The sequence below is a fragment of the Chelmon rostratus genome, chromosome 6 (genome assembly GCF_017976325.1).
Source record: "Chelmon rostratus isolate fCheRos1 chromosome 6, fCheRos1.pri, whole genome shotgun sequence".
Taxonomy (NCBI): Eukaryota; Metazoa; Chordata; class Actinopteri; order Chaetodontiformes; family Chaetodontidae; genus Chelmon; species Chelmon rostratus.
Window position 1 is genome coordinate 21566289 of NC_055663.1, and position 22798 is coordinate 21589086.

General features: G+C 41.4%; 1 protein-coding gene across 2 annotated transcripts in view; it reads right to left on the reverse strand.

Moving 5' to 3' along the window:
* plxnb2b (plexin b2b) overlaps positions 1–22798 on the reverse strand; it is a 121855-nt gene that overhangs the window by 16218 nt on the left and 82839 nt on the right. For both annotated transcript variants that reach the window (XM_041938161.1, XM_041938162.1), the window contains exons 9-25: positions 22496–22607; positions 21823–21934; positions 21354–21455; positions 20197–20292; positions 19512–19599; positions 18064–18248; positions 16680–16828; positions 14072–14183; positions 13151–13287; positions 12514–12696; positions 11029–11122; positions 7643–7840; positions 5951–6130; positions 4863–4999; positions 2344–2444; positions 1757–1986; positions 95–276 (exon numbers count right to left, since the gene is read on the reverse strand). In XM_041938161.1, coding sequence (XP_041794095.1) covers positions 95–276; positions 1757–1986; positions 2344–2444; positions 4863–4999; positions 5951–6130; positions 7643–7840; positions 11029–11122; positions 12514–12696; positions 13151–13287; positions 14072–14183; positions 16680–16828; positions 18064–18248; positions 19512–19599; positions 20197–20292; positions 21354–21455; positions 21823–21934; positions 22496–22607 — 2398 coding nt within the window. The remainder of the gene's footprint in view (positions 1–94; positions 277–1756; positions 1987–2343; positions 2445–4862; positions 5000–5950; positions 6131–7642; positions 7841–11028; positions 11123–12513; positions 12697–13150; positions 13288–14071; positions 14184–16679; positions 16829–18063; positions 18249–19511; positions 19600–20196; positions 20293–21353; positions 21456–21822; positions 21935–22495; positions 22608–22798) is intronic.

Here is a 22798-nt window from a genome sequence, read left to right on the forward strand (position 1 = left end):
CTTCTTCGATATCAAACTTGGCACTGTGTTTTGGCATCATATCTGACTGCTGCAGTATCTGCTGAGCAGCAGCACTGAATTGCTCCTCACTCACCTGCGCAGCATGAGTTTAGGGTTCTTGCTGTGGACGTATTCCCCCATCAGCTCCAGCAGCAGCGTCCTCATGATGTCGGTGTAGTATTCCAGCTTCCCGTGCAGGGCCACTGTCAGCAGGGAGGCAAAGTACACCTTGGCCCTGGCGTTGAAGTCATGACTGCGCTCCAGGGTACGGATAAACTGCAAGCACACCACCACAGACATAAGGAAACAGGCAAATGAGCTAAATTAATCATCCTGATGGAGCCCACATACACACACAAGCAAATCCAACATAACATGCCTTTAAATAATCAAAAGACTAATGCTTGTGAAAACAATAATCATCAAGGTAAATTCAATTCTGCGCTGTAAAATATCGTGGCTTAGAAAAGATACCAATTAGTGGAAGAGGAATCACCCACACATTTGCAGTTAACACCTCAGAGGTTGTTTCTGTGCCAGCAATATTGGATTATTAGGAATCTTCACACGTCTCCCTCTACTATGTCTTCTGCTTCTCGCTTCCAAATACTGTACTCCACTAAATTAAACATGACAAAGTCCTTAAATCAGGGGAAGAGTGCCTGAGTTTAGAACAGATAGAGAGGACCTTACAGCACATTGACCGCAGTTAAGGCAGATTTTTAAAGCTAACAGAGAAGAAGGGGGAGTGTAAGGTAATTCCACACATGTGACTTTGTTTAATACAAGTCAACCAAAGTAACTCAATTTATCCTGCTATAAATCAGGAGGGTAAAAACCAGCCTGATACAACTGTTAAAGCACAATATAAAAGGGGCATATTGTTGCACACGCCTTCATTATGATGAAAAAGACCAGTTAGTTTATGCAGAAACAATGCTACAACTGTATTTTCTATTTTTTAGTAGCTTCAAATGAGAGAGATGTCCCTGCACACACTCAAGGGCATGGTACCATATTCATATGCATCACTAATTTTATGAGCCGAGAGGAGTTTGCGAAAAAAAAATACTGAAAATAAAATCACGGCCGTCTTGTTTTATGTCTATTTTCTGCACACTGTAAGCTATAAAGTATAAACTGCACAAACACAGTTTATTGTTTATCATTTAAAATGACTGAAAACATGGTTACAGCCATGTTAGCCGCTAGCTGTGAAGCTGCATCGGCACAGCGGTGCTTTAAGCTAAACGCTAACCTCACAATAACACTGTAAATGTGCTGATGTTTAACAGGTAATGCACACAATGCTCAACATCTATCTTAGAGCGTTAGCATGCTAATTAGCACCAAACACAAAGTAGAGCTGAGGCTGATGGGAATGCCAATAGTTTTGTAATATTTTGGTTATAAACCAAAGGACTGAACAAACATTTTGACCTGATTAGAGTAAAAGTCAGGGGATCACTAAAGCTGGGTATGATTGTCATGCATTAGCATGCATCATCTGAGAACCACAAGTGTCCACATACAGTCTGATGGCAATCCATTCAATAGTTGCTGAGATATTTCAGTCAGGAAAGTGGTGGACATCCCTCAAGGCCTGCTCCTAGCATGGCTAGAAAGCACATCTTAAAAATCTAGATGTGTTTTAGAAGTATCAATGGGTTTTACGACGCTGTAAACTGTGTATGCAGGCATTGTCAGTCTATAATGACAGATGACCATTCATTGCATCCATGTGCAGTGTAGTTACATTAATGAGGAAGGTCTTGGAGTTCAGGAGGTTGGAGAACTGGTTGAGCGCCTGAGTCACTGTGGGCCGTCGAGCCTCTGGGATGTCTAGCTTTCCCGTAATCATCACATCATTGGCGCCGTCCTTAGAGGGCAGGAAGAAGACGCGGTCTGTGTAGGTTTTGTAGTCCAGGAAGGGGATCCGTCCCTCGCTCAGGTCGTTGGTGTGGTCCTCCATCTCGATCATCAAGTCTGCGGGAAGAACACAAGAAAATAGCACCTCGCTCCTTTTTAATAAGCAGCTTTTGTCATTTGTGTGCTGCTCATCAGTCTCAATCATTATGTTGCGAGAGGCAGAGAAGGGAGAAAATTATTTCAGCTGTGAAAGATTGTTTTCTATTACTGTTACTGCAAAACTGCTTCTCATAATGATGATAACGTGATGCTAAGCAGGAAAATTTATTTAATTCACTGCAGTACAATACATCAAACAAATGTAATAAGAGCAGTGAAGCACTTCATTACTTTATAACTTCTTAAAAACTCGGATCCTTCGTGGTGCATTAGCGATATTGCTGAGCTTTAGCACAGCTGCTGCCCTGCTGGTACCTGTGAATTCTTTCTTGCAGCGGTCGCGAACGCTTTCCTCCAGATTCTCAAGCTGATGCTTCACCTTCTCGTACTCCCTCTCCGCCTGCTGACTCTTCCTCCTGAACAGACACCACAAACACACCACACGTGTCATGAAAGGAAAGTCTAATTGCTGTTCAAACGCTACATGCAATTGGACGATAACTCAACCGCGGTGAGTTTCACAAAAACATCCTATTAGCGCTGGCATCGCTCCACTGTGGGTTTGTTGTTCCAGATTCAGGTGTTTTATAAATATTAAGCAGAAGAAGTTTAAAAGGGTATTTCTTTGCTGGAAAGATGATCTTTTCATGAAACTTGGCTGTCTGTGCAGAGGAAAGACAAATATTTTTGACACTGGTGCTACATGACCACAGAAAACAGAGAAAAGGGGCTGTGGTGATCCATACTGCTCAACCAGAACAACAACCAGAAAGCACTGGGTCGCACCGGAACACGACGCTCCAGCTGGTAGGTGACGTCCTGCGAGTTGGGTGGTGCTTGGCCTTGGCTTGCCTGTTTTCAAGCAATGGCAGCCTGTTTTATAGCTACACAGTACACTAAAACATGTTTCTGAGAACATTTGATGCAATGATGTCATGTTTGAGTTGGGCATCTCTCTCTCTCCATTCGACTGCAATGGTCTTTGTGTCTGTGGAGGCGGGCACACAGAAATGTGGAAGTACAATCTGTTGTTCGGACAACAGCCCATTAGCCCGGATGATGTGTTTCGCCTGAAATTAAACTAAACTAAATTAAGCAGGTTTTGGGCTGCTGTTTGTTAAATTACATACAGCGGAAATGAGGAGGACAACCTATAATGAACAGAAAATGATGCTGTGCTGTGAATAGAACATAAAGTTTGTTATTACACAAACTCACTATGTATAAATACATAAAATTACCTCTCAGTATTGGAATATAACAGAGTGTTATTAGTAGGCTGGCTTGAAATGAAAAACATTTGTTCATGTGCTGGAAAAAAAATGCTTCTTTTATATTAGAATACTAAAACTATTTTCCCCCTGAGCATAAAGCTCGACACTAACACAGAACTCTAACCCTGCAGACTACAATGTTTATTTATCAAGTGCAGCAGGCTATTAAGCTATTAGACTATTAAGCAAGGCCTCCAGCAGCTAAAATCAACAAGGCTTGGGTGAACCAACAACCTTAGTGATCTGAGGTAACATTATGTAACAAAGCATCATCAGTGAGTTTAAGTCTTTAATGATACACATGCTCATTATTTTTTTAATTTGGCTACTGCTAGTTGGGATTCTGCTGCTGTGGATCAAAGTTGGGAACTGATCTGTACCACCCTTGAACTGATACCAAAGTCAAGATTCATGGATGTATAATAAAACAAAAAACGCAAAACAGCTTCAGAAACTGGCACCTAAAGCTACCAGTGCTTTACTACGAGGTGAATAAGGGAGCTGCGTTGCATAAAATAGCAGTTCTCAACAATGGGACCTTACACAGCATCCCAAAATAAATCTGAGGGGTCACAAGATTATTAAAAAAAAAGAAAGGCAAAATTTTTCTGCTGCACAATGTTGTTTTTTTAATTACTTTTCTGTGTGACTTTGCTTTGTTTTAACCATAATCTTCTGGGTGTGGTACTTTAACCACTCCAAAAACACACTTGACATGTTTTCATCAGCGTTATACTACTTTTTATTCCAAACTGATATGTTTTTGAAACCCGCTGCAGAAAATGACACAGTCCTTCTGTTTTGAGCTGCAAAACAGCAGCTGTAAAACATGAACATGCCTCTCAATATGCGACTGATGTTGACAGTACTTTTTTTTATGCAGCACTACCTCACCCAAATCCCAGAATAAGCCCATTTGAATTTGAGTTTCACAGCAGTTCATTGTTGATTAAAGGTCAAAGTTGCACCTCTCTGACATCTAACTGACCCCAAACAAAAGTAATGTCCCCTTCATCAAATGTGGGCGCTCAGTTTTTGGCACTTCGATAGTTTTCTACATGATGGGTTTTAATAAGGTCACAAAAAAAGGAAGGAAAACATTAATGGATTTTGCAGTTTGTGTTATTTGTACACATACAGCAGTGGGGTCTGTGCCACAAAATTAGGAAGTTAAGCCAATTTCACAAAAACACAAGGGTTAAAGGGGTACAGAGCCAAACAGGCTGAGGTTAGGAACCACTGGCATAAAATACTGCAGGTTGTTAAGTTAACAGTCCACCCACTGGACAGTTAACTTAACAACCTGCAGAAAAAGTCCCTCCTGCAAGAAAAATGTAATTCTCCAGAAACACTGTGTAAAAGAATGGCAGTTAAAAAGGCCTGAACTGCACAATGATTATAGAGTATTATGAGATTTAATTGTAGGGTCAAAAAGTTCAGATAATCAAAATTTTAACAGCTTCTCAAATCTAAAAATGTAATTAGAAGTAGTTGTATTACTTACTTTCCATTACCTTTATTACAGTAAATGGGACGTTAACCTAAAATAGCTTAGCTTACCTGTAGCAGTAGACCGAGATAGCGATGATGAGCAGCATGGGCACAATGACAGCAGGGATGATGATGTAGAGCGACAAATCATTCTTCTTCTCGTATTGCACCGAGCCGACCACCCACTCCCCTTTCCCGAACTTGATCTGTGGATAAACAAAGAGCGGGAACGTTATCATCAGCACAAGCTCTCGACATCTGAGAGAGGGATTTATTCAAGTTGGTGTCAAACGGTAAAGATTCAGCAGCACTGCAGAGGAAATGGGGACGGAGGATAATCTACAGAATTGGCCACAGTTCTGTTAAAGCAGCTGCGGGACCTTGCAGTATTTTTAAAGTGCTGGGGTTATGTGCAAGTTGGTGGGCCCATATTAACTGAGCAAATGCATAAATGTATTGACTTTAATACTTTATGATCAAGCTTCTTCTTATGTAGGTATTCTGTACCACTGACAGTCTGGTGGTGTCATTTCTTTATGCATCACACAGCCGCAGAAATTAAACAATAGCTCACTTAGAGGAATTACCCAGAGGAGAGGTTACAGTATTAATTATAAGGCCCTTATAATTAAATGTAATTATGAGGGCCTGTAGCTACATGAAAACTGTTCAACCAGTGAAAAAAATGGGATCTCATGATGAGCACAGGACATGCATAGAGATGTACAGGAAAGATTCATGATGCATGCATGCTCTTATCAGCAGGTCTATGTATGTGTCTGCAGTGGTGAAATGAAATAAATAAGCGTGTTCACGGTACTCAACTACTGCACTTGAGTGCAGATTTGAGGTACTTTTCATGCCACTTTATAGATTTATCTGACAGCTTTATGTACCAGTTACCAGTTAATGAATAAAAAAGTTAACTTCACCTCAACCAGATACAATAGTAAAATGCTGCTTACACATTAATGCATGAGTAATAATGATGTCATAGATAGTAATATGACATTCACAGGGATCATTTTTCTTAAATACTAAGTAATTAACTATACTAACATTTTCTATGACTTGTAATGGAGTATTTCTAAATTGTGGTACATGATCTGAGTACTTCCACCACCACTGAGAGTCAGCCTGTCTTTGTCTGATCTGACCGTTAAGTCCAGCAGCTCAGGCCGGGTGTCCCTGCGGTGCCGTCTGGAGCGGGCGCGGGGCGGCGTGGAAGGTGGGTCCAGAAACAGCTTGTCATCCTGAAGCGTGTTGACCAAACAGGGGACGTCGCCCACAAAGGCTTGAGCTTCTTTGGCCGTCATCGCTTTGGAGAATCCGCGACCCTGCAGGGGAAGATCGAGTGTGCTGCTCAGAGCGTCGTGACTGAATACATCAGAGGGAAATTAATTACTGCATTTACACACCATCAACTAGACGCATCTTATGATGGGTGCTAAAAACATTATTGTATGCATTTTCATTAGTAATGGATGGAAAGTTTAGAACAGCTCTTCGCTGTTCCACTATATATGAGTGCCAGAAGTAATTAGAAAGATTAAGATTATGTTCACTGTAAGCAAAATTCTAAGTACTTTCTCACTTAAGACACTGTAGGCACAGCTCCAGACAATCCTACAGTCCTGGCATTGCAATATACACTTTCATCTACTTCTACAGCACAGCCCTGCATCCACAGACATGCTTTCAATCATTGTAATGCTGTCTGGAATAGAAGAAAGGTGAAATTAGCTTAAGTAAACCAGCGTTTGAAAAGGAAATTGAAAAGGCCCCAGACCTTTTCTTGCAGATGTCTTTCCAGGCTAATTTACCCAAAGTGCGTGTTGTCAAAAGAAAGTTTAAAAATGGAGCGCTGTGGAACCTCAAAACTGACAAAAGATTGAACAAGCTGGAGGACAACTCTACAGCTGAATCAAGAAGACCATGAATTGATTAGTCGTTTGTCTAATGTGATAGTAAACTGAATATCTTGTGAAGTTTGAGTCGTCTTTAGTAAATTGTGATGGGCTGAGGTATTACATAACTAATCAAAAAAATAATCACAAACAATGAAATAAGGGTTAGTCGCAACCTTAGAGTAAAACAAAAAATATATATGTATAACTTCTTACAGTAGATAATAGTAAATAATATAAATCATCTACTGAACTAGACCAAAACAATTAGACAATAAAATTAGGGTGTAAAAAGGAATATAAACCTTTAACTCCAGTCATTTGGTGAAAGAAGTTTTTAGTTTTTAGTTTTTTCCTTTCCCTGTAAATTAATTAAACATTTTATTCTATTTTTTTGTCTTATAACATATTTAAAAAGGTCCAATTTAGAAATTTTAACGTGCTGAATCTGGTTTATAAACTTCTGAGTTGTTAGCAAGACAGGACTTCCCTCTACACAACACCAGTAATGTCTATTTCAATTTATATTTCAGTGCATTGTTAAGGTTTTTATTTTGGCTTACGACCACTTACACCAAAGCAAGTGTATGTGTTCAATCCAAAATTAGCGTCTTCATTCCCAGATTGCTTTATTTGAAGACTTTTCTGAGTCCTGAACACATAGAATTATCCAGTAATTCCCTAAAAAAGCTAAATTGCAGGGAAGAAAAAAGTAAAAAGTCACAATTATCTTGTGACCCCTCAGTTTTACCTCACCTTTATGTGCAGCTATTTGCATTTTTTTATGTGGAATGAAACCCAACTATTATATAAGCTGCTAAAGAGTTCAACATCTTTTTCATTTTTGTCCAGCAATTTGTCTTAATTCCTTCACCCAAAGAGGCCGACATCTCAGAAACGCAGTGCTGCAGCATTAAAGGGACCCGAGCAGCCTGTACTCACAGTGACGATGATGATGCTGGCCTCGGTGATGACCTTCTTGATCAGCTCGTTGAAGACGGGGTCAGGGTGGTAATCGAAGGGCTTCAGCTCCTTCACCCAGTTGTCCAGCTGGATGTACGTTCTGAAGTGCTGGTTCAGGGAGTTGTTCACCGTTGGAGACCGAAACTGGATGACTGTGTCGTTTTTCTCGTGGGCGTTCTGCATGAATGGGAGGAAGAGTGAAATGTCAGAGCTGGACATAAATAATACAGAGTTGTATGTATTGTAGCACACATAAAGCAAGCGAAACAAGACATGGAGGAGAATGTGCAGAGAAAGTTTAGCAGAGAAAGTATCGAGAGAAGCAAAAAGTGGGAGCTGAGGGCTTATTTTTTTAAAAAAGTTGGTCAATTGCTGTTTGTGAGTGTTTTGTGGTCGGGCTGGTGGGAGAAAAAAGCCTGGTTTGGCACAATGGGAAAGGTAAAATTATGTGTCTCCTTTCAGTCATTCTATTAAAATCCCAATCTGCCATCGTAGAATAGCAGCCTCTGATGAATCACAACTCACACTGAGTCATTCCTCCTCTGGCTTTGTTTATTTGCTTTTGATTAACTGGACCGGATGGTGATATTTCTGTCACTCTCTGATTGTTTCGATACCGGGCTGACAATACTGTGTGTGACAGCAAAGCCCAACAGTCCTACGCGCCGTTTAAGTTTTTCAAAAGGACACAGCAACAGGCGTAGGCTACATCAGATAATGCTTTGACAAAGTCACGCAGAGTTACTATAAAATTTGAGACCGGTTATATGAGTTGAATATCTTTTTTCATTTAGCTCAAAAGTGAATTAGTCCTATTAAACGACTTTAAACTGTGAACCTACAGGAGCTCTGTGAACTGCCGTCTCTTCTGACCCGCACTTTCTTCTTTGTTAAAAGGAATAGTTCAACATTTTGGGAAACGCTCGAGAGGATTCAGTCCACTCTGATGTCTGTTAAATATGAAGCAACAGCCGGTTAGCTTAGCATTAAGACTGGAAACCGGGAAACAGCTAGCCTTTACTATTGGCATCTTTGTTTAATCTGTACAAAAAAAGCAATGTAAAGCCCTGAAGCTGGTCAAGAAATGGCCTGGCTTGTAACCCTCCGTTAAAAAGCAAAGTTTTGTTTTTTTGTGCAAGCTAAGCTAACCAGCTGCTAGCTGTAGCCTTATTAGCAGACAGACAGACACAAGAGTGATATCAATTTTCTCATCTATCTCACTAATTTGCCAAAAAGAAAATATGCCCCCCCCCCCCCAAAGAGCAAATTATATAATAATTTATATACGGTAATAATAATAATAATTATATGGTGCACATGTGTAAATGTTTCTTGTCACAGCTCTGTGGACTTCAGTGCTGTCTAAATTATATGAGTATGAACACTAATGTGCATCCTCAATTGAAAGATGGATAATGCACAGTGGGCTGGGCTGCACCACCTTTTTCATAAATCCATCACTAACTTTGTGCGTTAGGTCGTTCTTAGGTTCTCAGGAACTGCTAGTGATTTAGCTACTAAATTGCGTTGTGACATTAAAACTCTAAAGAATGGCTTAGCTATTAAAAAGCTTAGTAATTGGATGTCCTGATGTGCCAAGGGACCAAAAATGTGGTGGCATTGTCCCCAGTTCAGTTGATGGCCATGGAGCTTTGTTGCATGTCATCCTCTCCCTCATCCAACTTCCTGTCAGCTTTCTACTGTCTACGTTACAGTGTCATGAAGGAAATCCTGCCCTAAGATATTCAAAGAAGATTGAAAGTCTACAGCTATGCTTGTGGTTGTGTGAGGCTGTAGGCCTAATTAGGGGTAGTCATTTGGCTAAATGCTAATGTCAGTATGCTAACCTGCTCTATGCACAAAATTTAGCAGTTATAATGTTTAACATGTTCACTATCATGTATTAGCGTGTTATCATGCTAATAATAACACAGCTGAGGATAGGTGATTTGGTCATGAACCACAGTATTAAAGTTTTTGTTTGTTTTACCGATGGTGACACCAGATAAAACGTCAGAGGATGATGAATCTGAACCTCGTGGTGGTGCAAGAGGAAAAGTCATGGGGTCAGAATTATTGGGATCCACCACCCGGACACCATAAATTTCCATAGTTATTGACATATTTCAGGCTGGACCTAAATTGTAGACCAACAGTGACAGTGTCATCCATAGGGCCACCATGCTATCATGGTTAAAATGAATTATTTGCAGAAATTAAAGCATCTGTTGTAGCATTAAATATTCTAACATCACTTATTAAAACAACAGCAACATATTAAAACTAACTGACAATCCTTTGCAAATGCAGGTATATATGTGTTATTTTTTTTTAATGTTACTCACCAATGTTACTCCCCCCAGCCAAATAATTTAGTGATTTATACTTAATTTAGCAATGTGTAAATCTACACCAAAACAAGGCTTTTAGTTTTAATAGTTAAAAAAAACAAATGCAACTGCCTGCAGAAGTCTCTGTTCACAATTATAAACAAGAGCTGGATGGATTTTACTGCAAAAAAAAAAGAAAACATAATTGCTTTAAGCCGCTAACCTGACCCAAAAATCTAATCAACATCTTTTCACCACAAGCCAGCAACTATAATGACTCCAAATATTTGGGTCAAGTTCAGTAGATAGACTTAAACCTAGAGAGGCTTATGAAGTTGACCAGCCAAGGCCTTTGAGATAACACTTTTATCCACTACTAGTTTGCGGCAGGTCTTCAAATCGCTCCTGTCCCTTGGTAGCAGGGACCAGGGACTTGGCCAGGAGTAAAGTGGTGAAGAGCAGCGTAGGCACATAATCTTCTGCAACCTTAATGCCAGTATTAAATCTAGCCCTTTAAATGAAATGAACAAAATTGCTACTGCTTAACACTGGCCAGTACACTGGAGGGCAGGCGCCGGCAGGCTGTGTGCTGCTCCTTCAAGTTCCCTGGCAGAGTCAATTCTACTTGATTAAGCTGGACGAGGAACACAGTTATATTTTGGTGAGGGTGAAACAGTGGTGCTGCTATCTGTAATCCTACAGGTTTGAAGGATTTTTTGGCCAAAGAAGTGTGATGAAGTAGTGCTGGCTTATGGAATCTCACTGATCAGTGGAAGCAGGCAGGAGTGGAGATGTGAGTGTTTGCTGGTGCGCATGCTTCACAGAGTTTGAATGAATGAGATGTCGGGAGATCGATGGACAGTGCTGCTACAGCGAGGGACAAACAGATGGAAAAGTAGAAATTCAAAGAGACAAAGAGTCGTAGGAAAGAGGCCATTAAGAGAAAGAGGGAAGGGAGCAAAGAAGCGAGGCGGATAATCAACAGGCTGATGGAAAGATGGAGGGCAAGATGCTGATAAATAAAGGCACACACACCTCAAAAGCTGTCGTGTTGTCTCCGTGGACCTTCATGACAGCAGTCTGGATAAGGTCAAAGCCGGAGCCAGTCACCACAATGTTCCTCCCTCCACTAAAAACACACACACACAGCACAACAGCACAGTAAAACACAGATATGAGTGTAGATATCTCCAGCCAGACAAAGACAAGCTCATAGGGAGAGTTACGGGAAGACAGACACAGTTCTTACATTGCACCTGGGGTAATTTTCACTGGAGATGAAAACAAATTAGTTTAGCCTGCGAGCAGCCTATCTGTTGTCTGTTGTTCCAGCCTGCGTGCCTAATCACACACACCCTAGTGCTTTCAATTGCACAGAAAAAGCAAGGTAACCGTCTAATGCATCCATTTTCAGCCATCATCAAGCCGTTTGGTACAACATCAAAGACTAGCATTTGTATCCCCTTCAGCCAATCAGAGCGAAGTATGGAAAATATTCTGCACACATACACAGGCACACTCAGCAACTCTTGAAGGACAAATGATACTTTTAAAAAGCAAAAAGGTTCTTGGCATTAATAACCTCTGCCAAGGCTTCAGACAGATAGTAGCTTGCAGGGCAGAGAACGAGGCAGGTGCCTTTCTTAGTGTTCAATTTTCCACAACAGTAGTATTCTATTCAACCTTGTCATCAGTATTTGCGTTTTCTTTTTTGCGTCTCTACTTTAAGAACCACAGGGTGAGCTATTTTATGGAACATGTCAGTTGACCTGGATCTTCCTGTTTTTGTCTATCGTGATGACTATTTGACGCAATCAATATTTTCCTCGCCGTATGTTTGGCAGCTTTCCAGACAAGATTGACAGTCTACTGTGCAGCCATGCCAGTGGTGCTTTGGGCTAAATGTTAATGTCAGCATGCTAACATGCAGATGTTGAGCAGGTGGAATGCATGTTCACAATCATATTGTAATTTAGCACGTTAACATGCTAAGTCTTGCTTGGTAACAGTAAACGCAAAGCACAGCTGGGGTCGATGGGAATGTCATCAGTTTGCAGGTATTTTGTCATAAAGTAGTGAAATATTGATCTGAGGATGGCGAATATTCAGGTGATCATAGTTATAAATTCAACCTAAGGGGGAAATGCATTTATTAAATAGTCATTGAGATGTTTAACTCAAAACCACAAATAAGGTGGAACAACAGGAAAAGTCAAAGGATAGCCGTAGTTATTAGGATTCATCACCAGGTAATATCCAATAACTGTTGAAAAATTTCAGTCAGAATCAAATTGGTGGGCCGACAGATGTAGCTATCCTCAGAGCCAAAAGTCTCAACTGGAATCTGTCAGAAATCATTTAAATTACCTCAATTCCATCTGGAAGTACAAACAGAAAGCAGCCCCTTCAAAATAAATGTGGCAAACTTCAAAATATCTCTCAGAATGGACAAAAACACCCATAAAAGTTAGCAGGTAAAATTCAGGGTAAAAGGCTCCTGTGCTGCTACTTTATACTGACCAGACAAAGCTTCCTTTGGGGTGGTGGTCCAGCACGGTGGGATTTTCCAAAAACTGGAAGGCACTTGGGATGGTTGTTGTGGTACTCTTTCCATACTTCACTGTGACGGTGAGAGGGTCGGAGGGCACCTTATCTGCTCGGTATTCTCCTGTCCTGCACGTGATCTCTGCTCCGAAGCGCTCCCTGCCAAGACAAGGACATAACTCGACACCGGCTGACTGGAAGGAGTGGGGGTCGCGCAAGGTCACCGTGCAGAGGAAGCCAACATGGCAGCAGCCTGACAGCTTGTTAAATCCTGGCTTTGCTGTTCCCGTACCTTGTTATTTTTCAGTTACCTCTGCCTAAAATGTCACCATGAGCTGGTTTTGACAGAACACTCACGGTCACAACAATGAAGGCAAATGGTAAGAGAAAAAAAAAATCCCGCTTATGACACCAAAGTTAAGGTCAATTCCATTTTCGGCCAGGAATGTAAAAAAAAAAAAATCAATTTATGGGCTTCAAAGTGTGCATACTGTAGAATTAGCATAGAATACAATGTCTGAATAACAAGTAGTACTTATCAACGGAAGAGACTGAATTGAAACAGAATTGGGCTTCGGCATGAATGACAATTATTGAGAAAAGAAATTCTTACACAGTGCAGTCCGCCCCTCCGATGGAAACCTGGACATCATCCTTACTGCCAGTGTCCAGAAACTGTCCAGAAATAGTAATGAGGGTGCCCCCAGCTTTAGGACCTCTGGAGGGCTTCACCCCCTCGGGAATTGGGTCCTAGTGAGGGACGGGGGCGGGGTTGGGGGTCGCAAGATACAGTATGAATACATAGTCGTGTTCCCCCTGCAAGGATTTTCATGCACACAGAAGCGCCAACCTAGAGGCTAACACTCGCTCACACAAGCAAGAACAACACAGATACAGTGCTATGTCACAGACACACACATTTCCTCTCACACTCCTTGATCCCCCACCCCCTATCAGAAACATTCACACTCACACAAGCTCCACATCTGCCTCAATTTGCTGAGCAAACAGTTAGGCGGAGCACTCCCCTGTGGGGAAGCTTTAGCGGAGCCAGAGATATGAAAAGCCAGTTAAATAGCTACGCTGTAGCCTGTTAAAGCATTAGAGAGAAAAGGGGGCAAACTGCACAGCATCTGGTTAAAGAGGAATGCATGCACATTCTGGCTTATCGTGCAGTGCATTACCATTGTAATATGACAGCATCTAAGCACTTCATTTACCAAAACATTAGGCTGTTGCATTTGTACAATCCACTTAGAAGACATGCCCTTGGTATGTTCTGATAAGGGACTGTCTGCAGTTAGGAAATGGAAACATAATAGAGACCATAAAACAACAAAATTAGCTGAAAGCTTTTGAATGTGGTTATGTTCTGGGTTGGAAGTCACACGCCTCCATACTGAAAGTACAGCTGACGAGAAAGAAAGAGAGTGGGTGTGTGTGTGTGTGTGTGTGTGTGTGTGTGTGTGTGTGTGTGTGTGTGTGTGTGTGTGTGTGTGTGTGTGTGTGTGTGTGTGTAAGGGAGAGTATTTACCCTGTAGGTGAAGTACATGGAGGAGGTCCCTCTTTTCCCCCCCTTCACCTCCACCTCCACCTGGCCCCAGTGCTGGGTTGTAGGGTCAATAGGGCCGATCTCACACACGACACTGTACAGAGAAAATATGTAAGACTAACAGACTAACAAGACTAACTTTCTTTTCTATTAAATGCCAAATCAAGGTGAGGTCTTCAAGTTGCTCATATTGCCAGATCAACAGACCAACTATCACATAAGGCAAAGAAAAGCAGGATCAAAATGACATTCGACATTTTTACTTGGAAAATGACACAAACAATTCATTTTTCAGCAAAAACATTATTTTCGACATTATCGACTAAGCAATCAATGGACTCATTATTTCAACTCTATTTAAGACGTGTATTCCAGATTAATGATCAGCTTCACCACGTTTGTGCAAGCAAAATTGGATCCACGTTTCTGAACTCAAACAACTTCCTGCAAATCAAAACCCCTGTCTGTGCAACTTTGACTTCAAGCCCGGAGCTGCGGCGCTGAAAACAAACAGCAAGCAATCTTTGTCCAAATGCATGCATTCAAATGAGCCAGTTCTGATTATTACAGATATTGGCAGACAAATGAGTTCTGTGTCTTGTTTTGGTAAACTGGAGAAAGTTGTGAAAATGACTGAAGTAATTAAAAAAACATTAAAAAAAGGAAGTTTAACTAAAAAAAAAACAGAACTCAAATGGTTTTTATTCACGTTTTGAAGTGGCCGCACATGCTGAACAGCTTCATCCGATGTTTAAATAATGTTGTTGACTAAGCAGCTAGAAACGTAGCATGATTTCTAACGCCAAATTGGCGGCTTACAGCATCTCAGAAATCGAACCCTCAGGGACTTTCCACACATTGCACTGTCTGGAGTTTGCTTGGAGTCACGTGTTAAACCAAACACGTCCAAGTCTGCTGCAGTCCTCTGGGAAAATGTGTTGCTGATGAAAGAGGTCAGCATAAAATGGCACGCCTCATCCACGCTAACATGTGTGCCATGAGCAGCCAATTAACAGCAACAACAGTGAGGAATGGAATGAGACAATGGAAAACCTGTCAAAACTTAAAGCATGTGAGCTACGGCATGCAGTAGGACCATGAAGGGCAACTAACAAGAAGATGAAGACCACAGCAGGCGCGTTAGCACCAAAAAGTGGAAGATTTAAGGGTGAAACACATTCCATCTGGTCTCATAAATCCAGTGTTATGCCTCATCGTGCAGATGGCGGGGCAAGAATTTGTCATAAACGTGGATCGATGCTGCCAGGTGTCAACAGTTCTGGCGTGTAGCTGCGGGGCAACAATATGGACGGTTTCTCTTTTAAAGACCATTTGTATGAAGTGAAGATTTTTTAAAAACAGCTGTGACTGAAGTGCATTTGCAAGGCTAAATTTATTCCAGTGTTTTTGTTGCTGTTTTTCTTTTTGCAAAGCTCAGCTCATTAAAACACCTACGGGATGAGGAGGACCAGAGAGTCTGCAGCAGTAATAAGACCATCAAAAACCTGAGTCAAACGTGTAATGGTGTCAGATCAGTGTGGCATATTTACAGTACTTTGACGAACTCATAGCTCAACGAATTCAGGCTGCTCTAGTCGCGTGTCGCCACAGAGTATTTAAAGACAGGCATTCAATAGTGGTGGAAAGAATGTAATTGTACTGGAGTATTTCCATTTTCTGATACTCTAATAGAATTCATAGGAAGGAAGGAAATACTGGACTTTTTACTCCAGTGCATTTAGCTGACAACTGCAGTTATTTTTCAGATTAATATTTTACATTAAAACATGCAATAATCTTATTGTTTTTGGCTTGTGACTCTTCACTTAAGAGCTGCTACTTTAATGTCTGGGTCTCTTGTCATGTTTAAGATTGTGTAATGTCTGTGAGAAATTTCTCTTCCAAACTTCTCAGATAGTTTTCTTTAAATAACCATTTTGGGCCAAAAGAGGTAGAAGGGTCTAATATTTCCCAGAGAGCAAAGATTAGAGAAAAGTCCAAAACAATCAATACGAATTTGTGCAGCAGAACTTTCCTACACCATAAATCATCCCACAACCCCCAACTGTGCATAAAGTAGTTCAAACTCAACCTCAACCAGCTCCAACAGCAAAATTCAAGTCACACATTCATGTTTAACAACCTAATAATATATCACAGGGGCCATTTTCTGCAGAACTAGCACTGTTATTGTTGATATTTTGAGTACACTTGTATGATAATATTATTCTGATTGCATGATGTTTATTAGTAACAGAGTACTTTTTACATTGCTGTATTCATACTTTTACTCAGAAAGGGGTCAGAGTGCTTCTTCCACCACTGGCATTCACCTTTTAAAAGAGTGATTCTGTTTCTGAATCAACCTGCGTCTGGAGACTTTCAGATCAATACAGAGGCATAATGAGCTAAATAAATTATACACCCCGGTCACCCCGAGGAAAGGCGAAGCACTCCTTAACTGATAACGCATCCCAAAGTTTACAGAAAGAGTAAACCTGCTCAAACACAGTTCGACCAACAGCAGAAAGGGGTGTGTGTGCGGCCGCTCATATATTTGCATGAATGCATCAAGGTGTGTGAGTATTACCTTGTGGAGACAGAGTACTTCTCCTTCTGATGGTTGCAGGGCTCCCCGACCACAGTGATGCTTTTAATGTCTTCCTTGTGGATGCCAAGGTTGGAGCCCCGGATGGTGATGGAGATTCTTCCCAGCAGGGGACCGAAAAGAGGGATGATCTGGATGGGGAGAAAGAGTGTTGGGGGAGGGGAAGGTAAGATTTGAAGTGGATTTAAACAGATTAGTTGTAGGAGTTAAAATGTTTAATATTAAAAGCCATGGCTGAGAATTGCATCCAGACTGTAGGAGTCATGTTTGCATGTATGTGGGCGTATTAAGATGCCAACCAGTGCTGGATTTTTGATGTTGATACAAAAGAAACTTCACGATATTTTTTAATATTAAAGATGAGAGTAACAGTAAATGTAAGATACAAGAACAGTACATTTTGACAAGTAAATATACAAGAAATCGAAATAATTTTAAATAACTGCAAATAAAGACACATTATTAAAGTTGAAATCAAGTACAAAATAAATATAAAGCTAGACAGAGCTGTTCTGTGAGGCTGTATTTATGCACAGCAGCCCTTTGAACTAAATGCTAACACCAGCAGAGCAACATACTCACAATCGCAGTGCTAACAGGTGGTAAATGTGCTAGGTGTAGCATGCTAACATTTGCTAATCAGCATCATAAACCAATGCACTGGACAAAATTATGCCCCGGAAGTTATTAGATTTCATCCAGATGGAGACATGAATGTCTACACTGAAATTTGTACCAATTATATCCAGTAGTTGTGAAGACATATCAATAAAAACTAGAAATGTCAACCTCATGGTGGCGCTAGAGGAAAAGACAGAGGATCACTTAAGTCTGTAAAATTGATCCTCTGGGGACCATCAATGTCTGTACAAAGTTACATGGTATTCCACTGATAACTGGACCAAAGCAGTGGAAAGACTGACCCAAGCACATAACAGATAATACCCCTGAAAATATGGCCATAAATCTCACCTACACACACACAGCGTGATTTTCTGTATTGGCCGATGTATCGGTCAGGCCGTAGCACGTATGGTCATAACCTCTGTCGACTGACATCAATACAGTTACTGATGGATTTTTGTCAATGACAAAGAGGCACTGACAATTAAGTGAGCAAAGAAATAATTGATTCAATCTAGATGTGCTGCAGATCAGCTCGGCGTGCCCTCAAGGAGAAGCAGACTTTCAACTCCTCCGTCGACAGAAAGAGGAGAAGAAGAAAAAAAAACACAGCCAGCAAAGCGCTCCAATCAATAATCCAATCAGCGAAGTCATTGCCTTCCCACTGCTAATCACAAGCCTTTAGTACACCTTTCCAGTTCAAAGTTCAATGCAACCAGACAACAGCATTGGAACTACTCACGTTAGTGATCTGGGGGTCGGGGCACTCGACGTTGTAAGGATCCTCGGAGCCCTGTTGGTCGGGATTGCACAGCTTCTCGTACACGCATGCCTTCTGCTTGGCGCACCACACACACCGGTACTTTGGGTCGGCGTTCTTGCAGAGACTGCAGTCCTCCCTCCCCATGGAGCAGTTGTACAGGGTGACTGCAGAGAGGAAAAACCAAAAATCACGCTGTGCATAACATTCACATTCTGCAAGTTAAAAAAGGCCTTGCTTCTGTAGCCTCAGTTCGGTGTCCTCGCTAACACCTCTCTGCTCGTTATTCTCTTACTGTTCAACCACCATGAACGTGATGAGACAGGAGAGTTTTTAGAAATGTTGATTTGCTCGTCTGATTCATCCTTAATTATCACTGTGCGCCCTCAGAGCACAAAGCTTAAAGTGCAAGTCCACTGATTTCACACATCAAAGTCTGTTTACAGGTTTCGGGGAGTACTACAGCATATGTGAAAAAAACTTGTATAAAGCCTTTTATGGCATCAGAGCGAGCTGCGCCAAGTCTGATAAATGGCCTCAAGTGATGTCACTCGAGGCAGAGTCGTTGGCGGCATTGGATCTGAAGACTACAAGTTTGAAAAAGCAAGTGTGTAGTTAGAAAGACGTGAGCTGACCAGACCCCTGCAGCCTGCTCCTCCTCTCTGCAGGCTACATTAGCTGCTACTAGCATAACGCGGCCAAATCGCCGACTTAGCTATAGTGGTGATCATGTGGGTATTGTGGGTAATGTAGGCACCGTGCATTGAATGAATGTGTGGATAACAAAGACGACACCTCTGGTTCTACTGCATTTTGATCCCTTTTGTTTTGTTTTTTTTAAATACTCCAGTGTGAGGACGACACTCTACACTCACACTAAAAGTGCAATGCTAAATTGCTGCAATACTGTTTAATGTGCCCTGGGTTTGCCTCACAGGCTGCTACATACAGTCCTAAATTATTGGTAAAGGTAGTTAGAACTGCGAGCTGCCTGTGAGGAAGACTGCAGACATTACCAGGCTGAAAAAGCACTTTTTCTTTCTCTGCATGTTACGATTTAATCCGTGGCCTGGTTTTATATACAGGCAGTATTTTTGTAAAAAAGATGCTAGAATCAATAAAAGATAAGGCAGTGACACAGAATGCTCTTTGTAGCACAGATGCAAAACTTTATCATAAAGTATCTGGTCTCAAGTAAACATGATTCTGACTGGGGTTAGTGCAGCAGTTCTACTTTTTGTTATAATACCATTATTAAAGCATTTGGAAAAGCACATGCATACTTTGTTATTCTTTAGTTCACTGTGCCCCCGCACTTTTGAAAGCAAACCTGCACCCTTGTATATAATGTCAGCATATACAGTATGTGTGTGAATAAATGGTGATTTTAATTTTAATTTGCACGACAAGGACAATGTAAAACAGTGTACCGTTCAGCGTGCTGTCCATCTTCTTGCCTGACTCCTTGTCCTTCACGTAGAAGAGAACATTGGTCTCCGGTGACTTATCGTAAGAAAACTAAGAAATTGGAAGAAAATGAATTATTAATTCAGAATCCAGTGATTAATGGCACTTAAGCTCTTCTCGGCAAACAGTGTGGGCTGCCGCTCCCCCATGCCAAGAGAGGGGGGAAAAAGGAAGGACCCAGTCTGGCAGATTTTCAGCTGAAGAAATCAATGTTAGAAAAGAACATAGCTGGGGGCCAGGTACTGCTTGAGTTTCCCAATTACAGAATTCACAATGTGGAGAAAGAGCTAAAATAACTCCGGTGAGGAGAGTCTGTCCATTAGAGGGAGCTAGAGAACATCAAAGGGGCTGTGCAAACCACAAAGAGGGTGGTTTGATTTATAAGGAACATGAAGTCTGCACATAGACAGGAAGTTAGCATTCAGACTCAATCAGTATTGAACATTTTGAATTCAAGTGGCACTCTACAATATACAGCACTTAGTTCCAGGGTTGTTCTATAATGCACCTTGATAATAATCAGCCTCAGTTGAAGGATATGTGTTGAGTGGAGGGAAAATCGTCCAGAAGCCTTCTGAACAAACTTAGTAAAGGAAGAAAATCAGCAGTACAGTGTGAAGGCAGAGACACAGTTGAGGCCGTACTCACATTAAAGCCGCTGAAGGTGTAAAACGGCCCGCCCTCATAATTGACCTCTTCCTCCGCGTTTTTCATCAGCTCAGTGCCGATGGTGAAAACACGACCCTGGACAGCCGGACAAATAAAAACAAGAAACACTGTGTGTTCATTTATGTACTTGCTGAATACTCTTCCCCCCCTCACAATAGAGCAAGAGATATGAAAGACTATCTTGTACTGCAGACTCTTCCAGCGCCTCTGTTCTCACCCCGAGAAGTTTGGACGGGATGGCTTGCTTCTTTCTTTGTTCTCGCAACTGTTCAGCATGTAAGAAAACAAGTACATTCGCAAGTCACAGCACAAGCAAAACATGCAGCATCAGGGACCGCTTTAGCTGCACATCTGTTGGCATAATTTACCTTCTCTCATGCCCATGAGGGCTTTAACATATAAAACAAGCAGACCTGTGAGAACACTTGTTTTACAACACAAAAGTGTCATTTACAGAAATTCTAAGAAGACGCAAGACATTTTAAAGTGTCAGTGCTTTCATTGTGAGAAATTCAAGGAATCACAAAACGCACGCACAGGTGGTGATCAGAATGTACCGTAAATTGATTTTCCATACAAGAACACGGCACTCGGAAGATCTTAATGAGGAGCTGTCCTTAACGGCTTGCTGTTATCAATTTGTTGATTAATTGATGCCAGCCTGTCCGAATGTTGCTTTTAGCTTTTGTTGTATGAACACACGTCTGCATATAGTTAAATGTTGTATGCATATACACATACACATATGGGTGTACACATACATGTATTATCTGTGTATTCATTCATGTGACCACACCTTCTGCCTCTTACCTCCTTCCTTCTGATTGGCTCTTGCTGTTCGTCTGATAGTCTATTAATGACCATTAGACACTCTATATGATGGTGGCCCCATAACCAGATCTCTACTTTTTCATTGCCTATCACACATGTAATAAAATGATCCTTTTTGCATCTGAAGAGTCACTTTCTGTCGGCCTGTGAGCAGTTTTTCTATGAGACGGGAGAATTAATTTATGTACCGGTTAAAAACTGTGACAAATCTGGTTCACTGTGGTCCTAACACCGAACTCAACAAGTGTTTAAAAGAGCTGCCTGGTTTTGCAGAAGCACTTTAAATTCTGTCTGTGCCACTTTACCTGGTAGAGGTCCAAATTGATCCCCTCGAAGCTGATGTGAGTCTTGTAGCCCACAGGGATCAGCACAGGATCTGGATTCTCAAACTGAGGACACTTGGCTCCCTGAGAAGGCATCAAAACAAATCGGATACTCCCACTTTAAATCATTTACATTTTAAATATGCCAACCACTTAACGGACACCCTCATCTGCGGCGACAGATAAGTGTATCTCTGAACCATCTGCTGACTTGTAAATTGATATCCTCCACCCAACATTATTTGTCATGCAAGATGGTGCCAGGCTGATATCGGGATTTGAGTTTTTTCTTTATTAATTTTCAGGACGAATTCGGATTACTCGGGCGCTGTGTCACACGTGGTGATTTCACGTGTCTCTTTAAACTTCTGCTACACTTTATCAAAGGCATAATGTCAGAGATAAAACCCCTCGGCGTGCCACTGTTGTGGTGACCCTTGAGAATACAAACCTGACGGTGCCGGATGATGTTGGAGCCCGTCACGCTGTCGTCCATGTCGCTGCAGGTGTGGTCGCGCGTATTCCACTGGCAACCCCACGAACTGGCCACACATGACATGCACCTGGAAACACGCACAGGAATACAGACAGATAAACGCAAAAGGCAAGAAAATACTTTCACACACATAATTAGGCAGGAGCACACACACACACACACACACACACACACACACACATAAAAAAAAAAGCACACACAAACAAAATCTAAAAACATGCAAACTCATCAAAGAGCATCCGGCACAAAAATCCATGTTGCTGACAACGAAATGGATCTCTGCAACTTCACATAAGCAAAGCTCGTTCATCACACATTCCTTGGCATGAAAGAAATGAAGAAAAAAATAAGGAGGGGGAAAAACGGCGAGATTGACTTTCATTTTTTGATTAATGAATAGGAAACTGAGGCAATTTCCTCGGCTTGGTAATAAACGGCGGAGAGAAAATGCAAGAGGTGCATTCAAAACTACCATGCATCACAATTTACAAACAGAGCCTTGATCTCTCATCTGTTCATGCGCGGTGATACATTTACATCAAGGTTGTCAGTTGATGCTGTGTTCAGTGTCACTGTGTATTTTCAGTGAGTGACAGAGCAGAACTGATAGATTAAGAGTCTGACTCACGGTGTGTTTTCAGATTTCCTCACTGTGGCAGCACAGTTATAAAACTTGAACTCCCGCGTGGCCAGCTCCACCGTCTTGTTGACGAAAATCTTGACCGGCACGGCCACAAAGTCTGAGGACACAGCAGAAGGAGGGTTAAAACGTGAGGGACAAGCTGTTGGAGGGATACAAGGTTAACACATGTAAGAATGGGAACGGCGTCTTTGGGAATTATTCTGAATATTCAAGACCTCTGCAGTTCACAGTGTCATTCACGCATTTGAAGACAAAACAAGACATGACCTTTAAATAATTTGTGACAGA